Here is a 14,646-nt window from a genome sequence, read left to right as displayed (position 1 = left end):
GAAGGTGAAATTCCCACTGAGTATACTATTATGGAGCTGGTGGGAAAGGCTTTACTTTGCCTTTTGCAAACCTTTTATCAGTAGTCCAAAGACATGTAAAGTTGAGGCAGAAAGCCACTGGATAATACTGTATTGGTAAAACATTCAGACTAGACTGAAAATTTGCAGGTGATGCAGGATGTCTTGGACCGCTGCTCTTCTGCACAAACCTGACACCATTAAATGGAGTAACCCCTTGTTGCCAGCCTGACTTCACCTAGGTGCAGCTTCCAGACTTCGCATCCTTTATTCCTCTGCCAGACCAAGGAGCCCATTAGCTGTGACAGGCCAATCAACCTTTTCCTAATTGATCTAGTGATGTGGTTACTAGTGACGACAGGCAGATGAACTTGATGACCCAGGAGGTTCTTTTCCACTTCTGCGCTCCGTGGAGGTAGTGCAGTGTTTGATGCCAGGGTGAATCACGGGTGTATCTGTCCTACATCTTTGGAAGCAGGCTCCATGGCATCGCCGACAACAGTGATTAACAAGGCAAAACGTGTTCCCTAAAGCCAGTACACCAGGTAAAACAGCCAAACGTGTAGGGCAATGAATACAAGAAAATAGCTTTTTGGATGCAGCATCTGGTACTGAGTCAGTCTGCAGCAAGTGATGGGTGGACAGCTTCTGGAGAGATAAGGACTTGCTCAGGGATGGACCTCTGCACCACCAGCAGTTGGGTGGTGTGATTGTGCTGCAGAAGGACAAGCAGCAGCAGAAGCCATGTAAACATGTGGGAAAAAAAAAATGATGCAGAAGGGAGAGAAATGAAAAGGGCTCTTCAAATGCAGGAGACTTACCTTGCTACAAGCAGAAATTTCTAAAAATGAAGGGGGGATTCCTGAGGTAGCAGCTCAGTTGCTGCTCCCTGTTTCTGTCTGGCAGTGGCAATGTCTCCTTTTTGGCTTGTAGCTGTGTGTACAGGTGTACTCAAGTGCAATAGCTCATCTGTGGCATCCTTTGTCCCATGCCTTGTTCCTACAAACGGTGCAAATGCAAGAATTACAGAAACTTACTAAATCCTATTTGGAAGACTCTGTTTCTGCAGCCTAAATGTTGGATCATGGCCTTATTTTCAGCTGGGAAACAAATAGCAAATGGAAGCCCAGTCCTGGAAGGGATCACAGGCTCAGATCCCAGAAGTCTGCCAGCAAAGACAATATTGCTATTGGTCCCTCACCAACACAGACAAACACATAGAGCACACTCAGCCAAGACACTGGATGTTTTAATACAAAGGTGAGTGCCCACAGGAGCTTGGCTCCATGGTTGGATAGCACCCATATGATGTTTTATGGGTGTAGCCCTTCTGCCAGGCACTGACTGGTGAAGAACAAGGCCAGGTCATGTTCTAGATGTTCCTAGAAAAACCTTGAAATAGCTTTGACTTGGGTATTTCCCTGGCCTTGTTTCAGCTCTGGGGTGCTGTTGGTGTTCGCCAGGTGCTGATCCCAGTAGCGAGTTTTCTAATTGATCCCCACTGGTGAACGTGCTCCTGCCACTGCTGTCATTAGGCATTTGTTAACCTCTCTGCTTCTCCACCAGAGTGGTGACCTGGTTGCAATGGGATGCTTATTAAGTTGGACATGGGTACACAGGCTAGTGTGTTGTGTGGAATGGTGTTATTAAACGCAAGGGAAAAGCCACAGGTAGTTAAAGGTAATCAGGTAAACCTCAGGGCTCTGTGGTGAGGACATTCCTGCTGCAGGTATAACAGAACTGTGTGTGGATGAGTGCCCATGGAAAAGAGTGGTTTATAACAGTCCCTTGGGGAAAGTGGTTGGGTTAAATGTGTGTTGAGCTGCCATGGAGTGCATATGCTTGACAAGTTGACAAAAGCGCTCTGATTTTCCAGTGGTTAGGAGAGTGCTTTGGACCACCAAATAAGATGAAAAAGCCTGAAAGGTCCAGGAATTCTTTAGGAAAAGTTCTTTCCCTATCTTTGATGGTGTAAGTGGGAGGTCAGAGACATGGAACAAAAAAGAGCCAACAGCACAGGTACGGTCTCTTGTGCTGTTGAGAAGGAAGATGGCTTATTCCCTTCTCTGTCTTCCAGAAGAGGAGATGGATGGAAAAAATAATAATAAAAAAACACTGCCATGGCAATCATCTGTGTCTGCTGGAGATGTTCTGGAGATGTTGGAAGGTACCCGTAGCACAGCAGATGACCAGTTGGTGAGCATTTAGCACTCCTGCTGGGTGGTCTGATCCATGCCTATGCCTGGGGGAGCCCAGAGGCAACCTTCATCCTACCTGCAGGATGGGCAGGGCCTGAAGTGTCCTGTATATGGTGTACCCCAGCTCACTGGCCACATGGACAGCTTGTTGGAATGTCTCCACAACATTTATGTGTCTCAGATCAAGCTCTGTACTCAGCACAAACAGAACTGTCTGGCCAGAAGGTATTGTGTGGAAAAGTTCTGGCTCTCCAACACAAAGGAGAGCTTTACTGTGGGATGCTAATGCCAGAAGTCTCACATCTGCATGTATGCTAGCTGGAAATGCTCAGTGTCCTAGTACAGTTGCTAGAAAGGGCCTGGCAAACACTCCCAACAGAAAACAGGGATTATTCGTTCAGTAGCAAGCATATTAGCTGGGAACCAGGTACAAACTTGCAACTTTAAATGCCAACACGAAACCCAGGTTTTGGCACATGGATACACAGCTGAGTAATGAGGATGGAGTGAAAATTTCTTTGTGTTAGACCTGATGTGATTCCTGAAAATCCTGGTGCATTTCTGGTGCTTTGTCTCTCTCCTAAAGTATCAAGGACTGTGCCATCAGCTTTGGCAAGGATGAACCAGAAAGTAATGATGCTATTTGACAACATGCCTCCCTTTTCAGCTGTTTAAACCTTTATGCACCTCACAAAGGAACAAGTTTTGTCTTACCCAGGTATTGCCACACCATCATCAGATCGGGGAAATGTGGCACAGTGTCTGAAATGCAAGCTATGGGTGCCTTGCAGATGTCTTGTACCTCTTAATTTCAAAACAGGGTTTTCCACAACATGCAAATCTGTGTAATTTGTGTGCTTTCACCTAAGTTGGAAGAATACAGAAAGACAGAAGATTATGAAAAATCTATAGGTCTCATGCACACACTTCACTTCTTCAGATGTGACTATTTTTCAGAGTAAAATTGATAGTTTTCTTTGGAGAACTTTCAAGCAGTTCTAGTCACAAACCATGGCATCAGGTACTTCTAGTAGTGTCACTATTGTCTTCCCCATCCTTAGTCTTTTGTGTGTATGGAAATGCCGTATTCTCAATTACCTCCTACAAGGGAAAGAAAGGGGGAGCCTTCCTGCAGGTTCCCCCAGAGGAATGACCAGTGTTGTGATGGATCACGTGCATGGCTAAAAGTAGTGGCACTGGCATATGGTGGAGATCAGAGTTTCATGCTGCAATTAGCAGAGCGGGGCGTGGTGATACTATAATCTGAGAGCAACCAACACCCACACAGGGCATGTTTTGGCCTCCTGCTGTTGCTGTGCTGATGGGTACTGGCACTTAGGCCACCACGCCCTGTGGCCAATTCCAACATTATAGAGCCTTTGCCACTAATAAAACATAAATAATAATTTTGTAGAGAGAAAAACACCGTGTTCTTGTCCCTCCTTGTTCAGGTGGGGATGGCTGGTGATGAGGGTTGCTGGAGGACATGGAAGAGCCTGGTCCGCTCTGGAGGGCAGCTTATTGATACCCCTCAGTGGAGCAGTGCTTATAGGGTCCAGCTGGTAACAAGGGAGGGGGCAATGTTACTCAAATGGGTTATTTCATGTTGCATAATCCTTTGTGAGCTGCGCTTGTGGGCTCACTGCTGCTGTTCTTACTGTCCACAGGAAACTAATCTCAGGATGGATTTTTCTTCCTCTGTTGAAATTCTGCTGTTTCAGCAGCCCACTGACAGTCATTGTCTTTTATTTCCATGTGTGAGCTGAAGCCAGAATCAGAAACATCCTACTTTGTCTCCAAACAATGGGGTTGGGATTTTTTTTGCATGATGACTTCGGCTTTTCAGCCGGTGTGCTGTGCTTCGCTTCTAGCTGTGGCCCATGGCTGGTGCTCAGCAGAAGCTGGAAAATACCCACAATGAATCCAGGCAGTTATGCAATGCTGCACATGAAGTAAAATTCCTTTCTAACCCCTGCAGGCGATCAGTTTACGCCCTGAATGATGAGATTTTGATTACCCTTATCTAAGCTACAAATACTGTTAACGGCCACGAAATCAGCTAGCTCTGGTAGGGCCCATCAAAGTGCAGATCTTGGTGGCCTTCCGAGCCTGCAAGTCCTTTGCAGCTCCATGGGATGTCAGGGTGGGAAGTCCTTTCACTGTGCAGCTGTTATTTGCTGAGGCCTTGTAGATCAAAACCCAGCTCCCGCCACTTCCAGCACAGCCACTTTTAATGAGCGAATACTGCCCTGGAAAGCGTTGACATCAGGATCGGCAGGCTGCTTCCCCCGAGCTGGCAGGGAGAGCTTGTTGCTTCCATGCTGGATCTCTCCTGAATGCAGAGGCTGGTTCCAGCATCCTGTCGCCCCAGCCCCACATGGTATTGCTTATAGCTCGGGGAGCAGTTTTGCTCTCTCAAGGAGCCCACTTCCCAGGGCAGCTTCATTCTTCTACGAACAAAAGCTGTTGAGCTGTGGGGAGGCTCCTGGCTGGAAGGTGGGACCTTTCTGTGGGCCAGGCTGAGACTGCTGCCTCAGTCGAGGCTGGGTGGTATGTTAGATGCTCCCAGATGCATCTCTCCCTTGGTTTTCTGTCATATTTCACATCAAGAAAGACAAATATTAAAAGCATCCAAGCCAGCAATGAGGCAGAACTCCTTTGTACCTTCAGCCTGGTAGGAGGGGAGAATTGATTAACTGGTAGGTTTTCAAGGCCAGGAGAGATCAATAGGACCAGTCAGCCCAGTGTGCTGTGCAAATCAGACCATAGATCATACTAGTGATTCCCACACCAAGCCTGTCTGAGAGATAGCATTGTTGTTTTGACTGGTGGGAGGATCTCTCACACCACAGGGATGAATACCAGTATAAGACTAGAGATGAATAGTCTGAAATAGGTGTGACCCAGAGGATAATGTGGCCTTCTGCATCTTAATATACCCATCTGTGAAATGCAAATAATAACAGGGGAACCTTGTAGGGATTCATTAGTGCTTTGAAGATGGCATGTGTTACACGCTGTTATTGTGATCTTCCAAAGTTAGCCTCATCCCTGCCTTTCAGACATACACCTCTCACGGTTGCTCACTTCCTGATTCATTTCCCCCTCCTCCCCAGCATCGTCAAGCCAAGTCAGCAGTGGCAGAGGCCTGTCCAGAAGAGTCAGCCACATGTCATGGTGGCTCATGGCCTAAGAAGGATTGCAAAGGCAAGGCTGGCTCGAGCACAGAATGCTGGAAGTTGCTGTGATTGTACTGCAGACGTGACGCGGGGACCTGGTGTGTGTCACGACCTTTCCACGCTGGAGTTTGTGCAAATGACATGTAAGAGTCCATAACCAAAGATGCTTTTTGCAATTTTAGTGTTGATCGGAGCTAAAAGGTAGATTTGGGCAGGAAAGGACATGGTGACAAGGAAGGGCATGACTGATGAGATCCTGGGTCTGGAGGAGGATGCAGTAGGTGCTGGGTTTAGACAAAGCTGTTAGAGGCTCTCTGTGCAAAGAGGTTTATACAACTGCAGGTCCAAATTAAGCTCATCCTTATTCTTTCCCTTTGAAGCAGTGAGTCCACTTGACACACAGTTTTTTGTTGGTGAAGCTTACTGCCGTGCTCCAGACGTGCTTCTGAAACATTTTGCTGAAGCTCTGCGCACTCTAGGATGTGCAAGACTTGCTCTGCAACCGAAATTCTCAGAGGTGGATGGAGTCAGGAAATTCCTGTCATTCTCCTCCTGGCCTCTAGCAATTCACTCTCCTTTGTGATCCGCTCCAGAGGGAATAGTGCTCCAGGATGCTGAGAGTTAACACAACCAGCCGTTGCAGCAATGCAGCCAGGTGGTGTGCTGCTGGGCTGAATTGCATACACAGCAACAGGGTTGGAAATGAGAAGCTACTTGAAGGAATTTTCACTGGGTCGGGCTGGTGGGGCTCAATTTTGGGCTCAGAAGGTTCATCCTGCTCAAAGGAAGAGGACTGTGGTATAGACCTTGGGTGACTGTGCTGTAATTTGGATTTCAGAATGACTGAGACTTGCTTCCCTGGAGGTCTGGGCAGAGCTTGCCTGAGAGCTGTGGCAGCAGCAGGTATGAACAAGGGAGTGCTGAGGCACATAGCTATTGCAGTCTGGAAACTCAGACTCCGTTAGTTTGGGGCTGACTGGCTTGTTGGCTGATCAGCTACTGGATTTCAGTCATAGAAGTGGGTGCAAGCTAAAGAGGTTTGTCTGCTGTCATAAACCTTGTCTTGCACGGGATGTGTGCAGGTGAGGTGCCTCCCAAATTGTGCTGAGGAGATGGGTAAGACTCGTGGCTCTTGCAGCACGGGGTGGGTGAATAACCGGGTATCCCTGGAGGGGAGGAAACGGTACTGATGTTGTTGTTGACAGAAAAGATGAGTCCTTTTCCAAGGCACTAAGTAAGGCAGCAGGATGCAAAGAATGGGGACTCTGTGCACAACACCCACATAGCTGCAGCCCAAAAGACTGTTAGCTTGCAATGTTAGTGTGGCAGCATGGTGCTCTACCCTTTATTTTCTATTTGAGAGCTGCAGATGAGCCCAAAGGAGCTGCAAGGGGCCTCTTGTGCTGAGAGGCTGATTAAAAATAGGAAAGTGCCTTTGAAGTCCTTCGGTTTTGAAATATCTCACTCTGGAGGTGCAACTCATATAGCACTACTGACGTTGAGAGCTCTGGACTCTGCTTCTCTGGGAAGCAAAATACCATCTACTCTACATTTCCTTTGCTAAATATGCCAAACAACCATGTCCCTTCTCGTTTAGCCCTGAGGGTTGCTGGTTTGAGAGAGATGTAGTGGTGGGCTGGAAAAGAAGTTTTAGAGAAACAAGCATCAGGTGTTGCTGTGGACAGAGTTGCTCTGAGAATGGAAGAAGGGAGGGAGGTAAAAAGCATGCCAATCAGGACAGAAAAGAATATCTCTGGTGGGAATAATGGGTAGCTCTATTAAACATTGGATTATTTCACTCCTCATGTTATTTCTTGCTGGGCATGAAGGAGTTTATTTCCCTGGAACGTGAGAGCAGCAGAGGGCAGGTGTCACAGGTTGCATGCCCTAGTGAGAAGGGGGTGCCTGGAGAGGTGACAGAGCACGAGCTGCCCAAGGGAGCACCCTGAGACCAGTGAGGCTGTGCTAAGGTGAGCTCGGCTGGTGCTCAGCAGGAAAAGCAAGGAGCCCTAGGCTCTGCAGGTGAGCAGGGCTAGCAGCTCATGGAATCGTGTGTTAGTTTTTCAGTTTGATCTGAGGACCCAGCAGCGGCACTGGGCAAAGTCCCCTTTTGTCACTGGGAGTCACAGTTACGGTGCTGGAGTCACAGAACTGGTCGCAGGGATGTGGGGTTTCCTGTGGAAAACAAGAGGCAACCTTAGCGCTGCAAAGGGGAAAGTCCCCGGCAGAATACCAAAGTAGATGAAATGTGGGCTTGTCCTTATTGGGGTCACTTTGTTCTCATGTGGTGCCTTTAGAGATTTGAGCCAAAACACTGCATTGCTCTGGGGTGAGAATGGGGCACTGCTCCTGCTCCATGCTCTCAAACATGGAGCATGCCCTTGGAGCTGCTTGGGGTGGAGGCTGGCATCTGACCAGTGAGGAACTACCAAGGCAGAGAAGTTGAACAGTTATACTGTCAGGGACTGAAACATCCCCAGGTGATGCTGAACCCATCAGAAAGGAGGTGATTCCATATACAAAATGGGATAGTGCCATGTCATGAAAGGAAGGAAAATGATGAAAGGATAAGGCATTTAAATTATTTGTTTGTGAACTATTTGGCTGTTTATTGGACTCTTTCCTGAACTTTTTATGGGCTCTGAATGAGGAAGAGGTAAATGTCTCTGCCTGTGTCCTGCCCACGCTGGGGCTGTCCCAGTTTGATTGCTGTTCTGTTTTGTCCCTAGGATTCCTTACAGCCTGTTGGATTTCTGCCTCACAAGTTTGCCTAAATTTCACATTATTCTCCATCCCCATCCCCTGCATTTTCCCAGTTGCTCCTCCATGATTATTTTTATCCCATTCTCCAATTTTTCTAGCAGAGTGCGTAGGAAATTGGACTCTGTGAGAGCTGTCCTACCTAGCACCGTTTTATACGCTCTTTACTTCTCTTCTAAATTTGAAATGGAGAAAAGAACAAAAGGGTCTTTGCAGCATCTCTTGCTTCCAGCTGCTTTCCTCAATGGCACATCGCTCTTCAGATGTTTGGCATTATCTTTAAATCAAGATTAGCAAGGTGCTGTACCAAATTCATTGCTAAAAGATCAGGAACATCTCTTCTACAGCAGATTAGATCCTGCAATACAAAATCCCACAGAAATTAGTGGGTTGACTGGATTCCAGTGCAGGATGGAGACTTTATTGTGTAAATCCATCAATAAAGGCAATCAAGTGAGTCAGGCAAGGTTTGTTTAATACTCTTGCTGTCATCCTTCGTTATTGTGACTGGGTTTCCTCTTGTAAGTCAAGTACACAGGACCAAATCCTTCAAATCCTATGGCTTTGTAGGATTCTCCCCATCCCCTCACGTCACTTTTCATACCATTGATTGTTTTTATTATTTTTTTTTTCAGGAGATTGTAATTATATGGTAGTAATTAGAAGTAAATCTTTCTCTTTTTTGGAGAGATTTAGTACTGAAAGTGGCTCTGGCTTTGGTCTCGATGGACTTTTGGGGTATTCTGGCCTTCTCCCACACATTGGTGTGGGTTTGGCTGGTGGATGGGGTGCAAGGGTGCGAGGATGGGAGTGAGATGCAGCAGTCACAGGGTTGGTCTGGAGTTGGGGTCTGGGTCTCTTCCCTCTTCCTTGACCTGAGGTGTGTTGTCAGGGCTGCAATTTGTTCTCACTTGGCCAGTCTGACCAGGTGCAGGACCCACAGTACCTCCTTCAGGAATGAGGTGGTCAGCCAGCTGTCTGAAATCAGGGCGTTCTTTCACTTTATGGGAATGGAACTTTTAGTGGAAAAAAAGATCTTTAAAATAAAACCCATCTAAAAATGCATCTCCCTTTCTACCCTGTGACTGACTCATGGGAAGACACCTCAGTAGCCAAGAATGTCTTTTGTTTTCATGCTCCAGAAAGGCTTCCAGCTCTATGCAGTTCTAAATTACCGTACATTTTGGCTTTTTCCATCATAGTTCTTTTCCAGTTTCTCCCAAGAATTTACTGAGACATGCTATATCAGGTTAGTTATTTTCTTTTCCTGTTGGTCTCCCCTCTAATTCCATGCCCAAATACGTGTACAGAAATGATGTCATGGTTCAGGGCAACACACAGCTCTTCCAATCTACCACTAAGCATCTGTGTGACCTCGGGCAGTTTCATTTTCCAAATTCACCACTGTGAACCTGCATATGACTTAATTTTTTGACTGGAAAAGAAACATTAGGGATGACCACATACCAAATTAGGACTTTCTACTCGTTTGGCTTTGGCTCCAGTTGTAAACAGTAGCAACTATTCTGATTTGGGAAACATGTGGCAGCAATTTATTATGAGAGTTTATACTTGAGCTGAGCTGCGTTGGCCTCTCTGGCCAAGTGCATACGTCATGCGAAAATATGTTTTCTTCCTTCTTCAGATGGAGCTGACTTGCCTCTCTGGTGTGGCCTCTGCCTGCTTGCCTGTGTTCAAGTATCTTGCAGCTCTGGTCTGCTGGATTGCCATTTATCCACCTTCAAACCTTACAAATGACTTTTCTCTCCAAATTCTCCTATTCTTCCCAGTGAACAAGCTGCACAGCTTCTTCCTGTGTAAATCATATTCCAAAACTTTGACGTTAACCTTATTTTATTTTCTTGCATCTTCTGATAAACTCTGTCCCCTGGAACAACCACCTACATTATTTCACCTTTTCTTTGGGAAAGACTTAAGCGAGGCCACTTTGCTGAACCCTTTAGCATCAATAACGTCACACCTCTGTGAGCACTGATCTGCTTGAGGAGCAGTATCTATATGGTCTGCCAGGTCCCAGGTGGGCTGAGGAAAGGTTTTTCACTAATAACACTGCCCTTTCTTCCAAAGATAATGGAGAAAAACAGGGAAGGGATGAATGAGGATCTTGCTATAAGGTTTTCTCGTTAACGCAGCACTATGTGAATTGTAGGAACAAATTCAAAGTCTTCCAACACTGCCTCAAGCCTGGTGTTTTTCAAACTTGCCTGGATGCTTACTATTTGGCTTCAAACTTAGGTGCTTTAATGAAAGCCAACTGACTTGCAGAGGTCTTGAGTGACCCAGTCTTCCCATTGTCTGCTGAAAAAAAATAATTAAAATAAACCCCTTTCAGCTATTTTGTTGAGATATGAAAAGCAATTAGTGGTATGCTCTGAAATACCTCTGTCTTATAAACCACCCTGAAGGTGGTAAGAATTCCCCCGGCCATGTGGGTAAAATGAAATGATCCATTTATAATTTTCTTACCTTGACAAAATGCAGGGAGTGACTCAAATATGTCCCATCCTTATGGAAATTAATTGTGTTAATGGGATGATTAGAATTTAAAGCTACTGTCATCAAACTGGTTTTTGCGGCTAATGATGGTTCTTGGGAAGATTATGTCATAACGAAGGCGGAGAATCTGCTCATCTATATATACGTGATCTGACCTGAGCCCTTTCTTTGGGTCTCATTGAGCAATGCACTAATAGAGTCAACACAGGCAAACAGTCGCCACCCTCACCATGAAAATAGAAGGTGCCTCGGTGGTCCTTGCTCTGGCATTTTTCTGCTTCTTCTCAGGTTAGTAAACTCTGTTCTTTGTGCTGAAATCTGGGCCTGGTACAGCACTTAAAGACAGCGAAATAGAGGATTAGAGAGCCCTTGCTCTTTAAAAGGAGCAACAGAAGACCATTTTTTCTGTACCACTTATGGGATTGATTTTTATTTAACACATTCTTGATAATTGCTTTTTCTTTTGCACTTGAGAATGGTAAAGTTCCACCAATAGACGGAAATATATTTAGTAGGGTTAACAGTTTAAAAATAATAAAACAAACCCTAAAACCAATCACCCCAGTTGTTTATGTGGAAGAATACAAATTTCCAACCTGGCTGGACTTTCACGTAAAATGTTTAATTTTGAACAAAAGTATATTTTGGTGAATTCAGAAAAATAGGAATTTTTTGTCAAAGTTCTTGCTAGTGAATGCATTTTCATAGGGCTGCAGTAGAGAAACTTCAGCAGGAGTTCAGACTTGATGTAATGGTCTTTCACTTTGCTGCCCATTTATACTGAAAAAGAGCTGATGGAGGATTTTTTGATGGTTCCCTGTGATGCCACAGATGATGCAAGAGAAAAGGATGAAATATATATTATACTTGCTCTAAATGGCTTAGTAGAAAGAAACATATCAGCGACCCATCTACTGACTCATTAATTTGGTAATTTATAAAAAATACTGCGAATGGAATGGGCCTTGAAAAGGAATTTGAAGGTTTGGATAAACAATGATATTATGGGCTGGCTCTAGTGTCCCAGTTTTATGTGAAGATGAAGAAAGCTAAAAGTATTTGTGTAAGGTTGATGCCACTACCAAGGCAGTGGAGTAGAATAATAGAGAAACTCTTATCAAACAATCCTTGAAATTGGGATTTTAATACTCTGAAAAGTAACACAGTGAAGGGGGGCACAAAAAAGGATTTGTTTTTGCATTTGAATCGCAAAAAAAAGCAATCTTCCAGAAAGTCTCTAATGCCCAGTCCTTTCTATCAATGTACAATAATGTATTGGATTAGTTTTTATTTAGAGGTATTTGAGTGGATTATGAAACTGCATCAAGTATTTTAATTAAAGGCTTTTGATTTTAAAAATTTCCTTTCAAAGACTTTGTATGGTTTCATTGTTTGTTTGGTTTTTTTTTTTTTTCTCCACAGATGTTGCCAGCCAAGCTTCGATTAAGGCGAGTCCAACCTTTTCTATTTTGGTTCTTCTTTTGTTTTGACAACTACGCTGCTTAATGCACGCTTTAAGCAAAGTCATTCAGACAAACTGTACTGAGAGATCACTCTGTTCTAGGGCTGAAAACAGGGATTGAATTTCACCATGTTTAGAGACAACATGCTTATAATCAGCAATGGCTCTAGCTGACAGTGTGTGTTCAGATATGTGTTCAGCATAGTGCACCAAACTGCTCAGAGCTGGAAGTCTTATGGGATGAAGTTAGAAATGGCATGAGCTATATTTCTAATGATATTTGCTTCTGATTCAGCAGAAACCCCCCTTTTCTGAGTCTGATAATTAAAAGAATTAAGCAAAGTCCTTTGAGATTCAGAAAATGATCTGATTCAATGACCGAGAAGTCAGCTCTATTCATGTTTTAATCAAACAAGCTTGTCTCTCCCTAGCAAAGACCCATTTAGAAAATATAGTAGACAAAAAAACAAAACTAAATGCTTCGTTCATTCTCCCTAACCTGCATCTCCAGTTCCCCAGCAGAAGAGGCAACTGGCTGATGCCACATGAGACAATGTTGGTGCTCCACTCCCTGAGAAGATTGTACTTCTCTGTGGCTCATCCCTTGCACCCGAATCTCTCCTCACTCTGCTCTGGCCAATTCATTGCTTTCACATCCTGCTGGCACTTCTAGGGCTTTATTTGCTGCTCTTGAATTACTTTATAATATACAGTCCTCCCCTGCAGTGGGTAGCAATTTGCAGCTGTATGCAAATTAAATGTGTATTCCTTTTCTCATGAATAATGGCCCTTGCAGCGGGCTTTGAACTTTCTTCTTGTCTCTTCTGCCTCGGGAGCCACAAGAGGGGCTCCTGGCACAGCCTGTGGTGAGGGATGGGGGCAAGGAGTGTGGTAGCCACCCTGGTGTGGAAAGCTCATTGTTGTCCAGAGAACACGGACCACCCCAAAAATGAAATGTGAATGAACTGTCCTCAGGATCTCGATGGCCTCCGAGGGAACCCTCCGCTGACTACCCTCTTCCGCACGTTTCAGAATGAGTGCATGAAAATTTGGTCCCTCCTTCGCAGCGGCAAGTTTTCCTGCCCCACCAACAAGCAGCCCATCAACGGCCCGGATGGCAAGAGGGACCTCAACAAGTGCCTGATGTGCCAGAGGCTGCTGTGAGTATCGGCCGCCCGGCCCCTTTGGGTGCCTTCTCTCATCCCATAGCGAAGTGCCTGCTCCTGGGAGGCTCCATCTGAGTGCTGCAGCCCTGGGCCAGGCAGATCTGTCCATAGATTTTCAGCAAACCTGCGTGCCTGTTAGTGCTCTGGAGCTGATAGCACAGAGGGCAGGGGGGACAGGCTGTGAGGAACAAGCCCACGGGCGAGAAAAAAACACGTGGATTTCATTTCTTGTTCCTGTAGATGATGTTGAATGGGATGGAACACTTGGGTGTTAGGCAGAGAGAAAGGATGGCAAAATGCCACTGATGAGGAGATGCTAAATACCCTGAGCATGTCTCATGGGGCTGGAGCCCTGAGTCCTGGGCCATCCCGCTGCGTTGCACAACGGAGAGGTGGGGTTGGCAGGGCTGGCCTTTAATCACCCCTTATTTTGGTTTTACGTCTGAGGGCTGCATGCTGCTCTGTCGCTCACACCTCCCTTTCTTGCAGGGAAAGAGACTCAAAAAACAAAGGGAGTGGTGGAGAAGTGAACAGAGACGTGAGCTCCGGAGAGGTGAGGTGAAGCATCGCTACTTCTGGTGGGACACCAGCAGCGGGGCAATGCTGTGGCATGGCCTTGTCGGTCTCCAACCCACTCATTGTGTGCTTCCTTGCCTGCAGTCCCTATCAGGCAGTTACCAACACAGCGCATATGTTCTGTGTAGAGTGTAGGCTAAGGAAGATGTCTCCTGCTTGTAAAGCACACTGCTGGCATTCGGCAAATAATTAATAGCAGTGGTGGTGCATGTGAGCTCTGACTAGGGCAGGGTGTGGGACAGGCTGGCTCTAATTGTGCCTTGTTTATCTTGTTGATGCACCTGGATGGTTTCTTTTTTACCCACAGCTGTTTTTCTAGACAGCATGTCTTTACATAGAGGGACTTGTTTTTTCCAGCCTTGGGTTTTCATTCTGTGTAGGAGAGAGTTGGTGTTCATCAGATAGCGTTGGTTACAGGGATTTAATTTTTTATACCTCCTGGTTAAGTAGGATAGCTTTCTTGCTCTGGTCTGTCCAGGTAATTGAAATGATTTGTAAAACATAGCTGATTGAAGGGAAATCTTTTTTAAACATCAGGCTTGCTAGTGTGTGGCAAAAGGACTGCTCCAGGGTGTCAGGCAGAGACCTACCCTGAATTTCGTTTTTCAGCCACAGATTCAGTGTAGCTTTTGGCAAGTAATTTTCTGGGCTTTCCTATCGGCAGATCTGGGATAAGCTGCAATACTGTCTCCTCCAAATGCACTGTGAGGGGAAAAAACTGTTACAGACCACATGGCAGATAACCTTAAAAGTGCTGCATAAAGGATCCT

General features: G+C 45.6%; 1 protein-coding gene and 1 long non-coding RNA gene across 19 annotated transcripts in view; both read left to right on the top strand.

Moving 5' to 3' along the window:
• Window positions 1-14,646, top strand: part of LOC311444706 (serine protease inhibitor Kazal-type 5-like) — an 82,535-nt gene that overhangs the window by 55,565 nt on the left and 12,324 nt on the right. For 9 of the 18 annotated variants that reach the window (XR_014698005.1, XR_014698006.1, XM_084536075.1 and 6 more), the window contains 4 exons: window positions 5,333-5,538; window positions 12,095-12,120; window positions 13,110-13,294; window positions 13,790-13,853. Coding sequence is in view for 16 of the 18 variants with exons in the window: in XM_084536075.1 (XP_084392201.1) it covers window positions 5,333-5,538; window positions 12,095-12,120; window positions 13,110-13,294; window positions 13,790-13,853 (481 nt within the window). In the remaining 2 variants the exon portion in view is untranslated. Of the gene's footprint in view, window positions 1-5,332; window positions 5,539-10,880; window positions 10,961-12,094; window positions 12,121-13,109; window positions 13,295-13,789; window positions 13,854-14,646 lie in introns of all 18 variants that reach the window. The other 9 variants (XM_084536068.1, XM_084536070.1, XM_084536072.1 and 6 more) reach the window with 5 other exon arrangements.
• LOC311444730 lies at window positions 173-3,155 on the top strand. Its single transcript, XR_014698024.1, has 2 exons — window positions 173-1,278; window positions 2,096-3,155. It is a non-coding gene; the product is annotated as an uncharacterized lncRNA (long non-coding RNA).

This window comes from Aythya ferina (assembly GCF_964211825.1).
Source record: "Aythya ferina genome assembly, chromosome: 14".
NCBI lineage: Eukaryota > Metazoa > Chordata > Aves > Anseriformes > Anatidae > Aythya > Aythya ferina.
The sequence above is the reverse complement of the archived record's forward strand: the minus strand, read 5'-3'. Positions and strand labels throughout refer to the sequence as shown.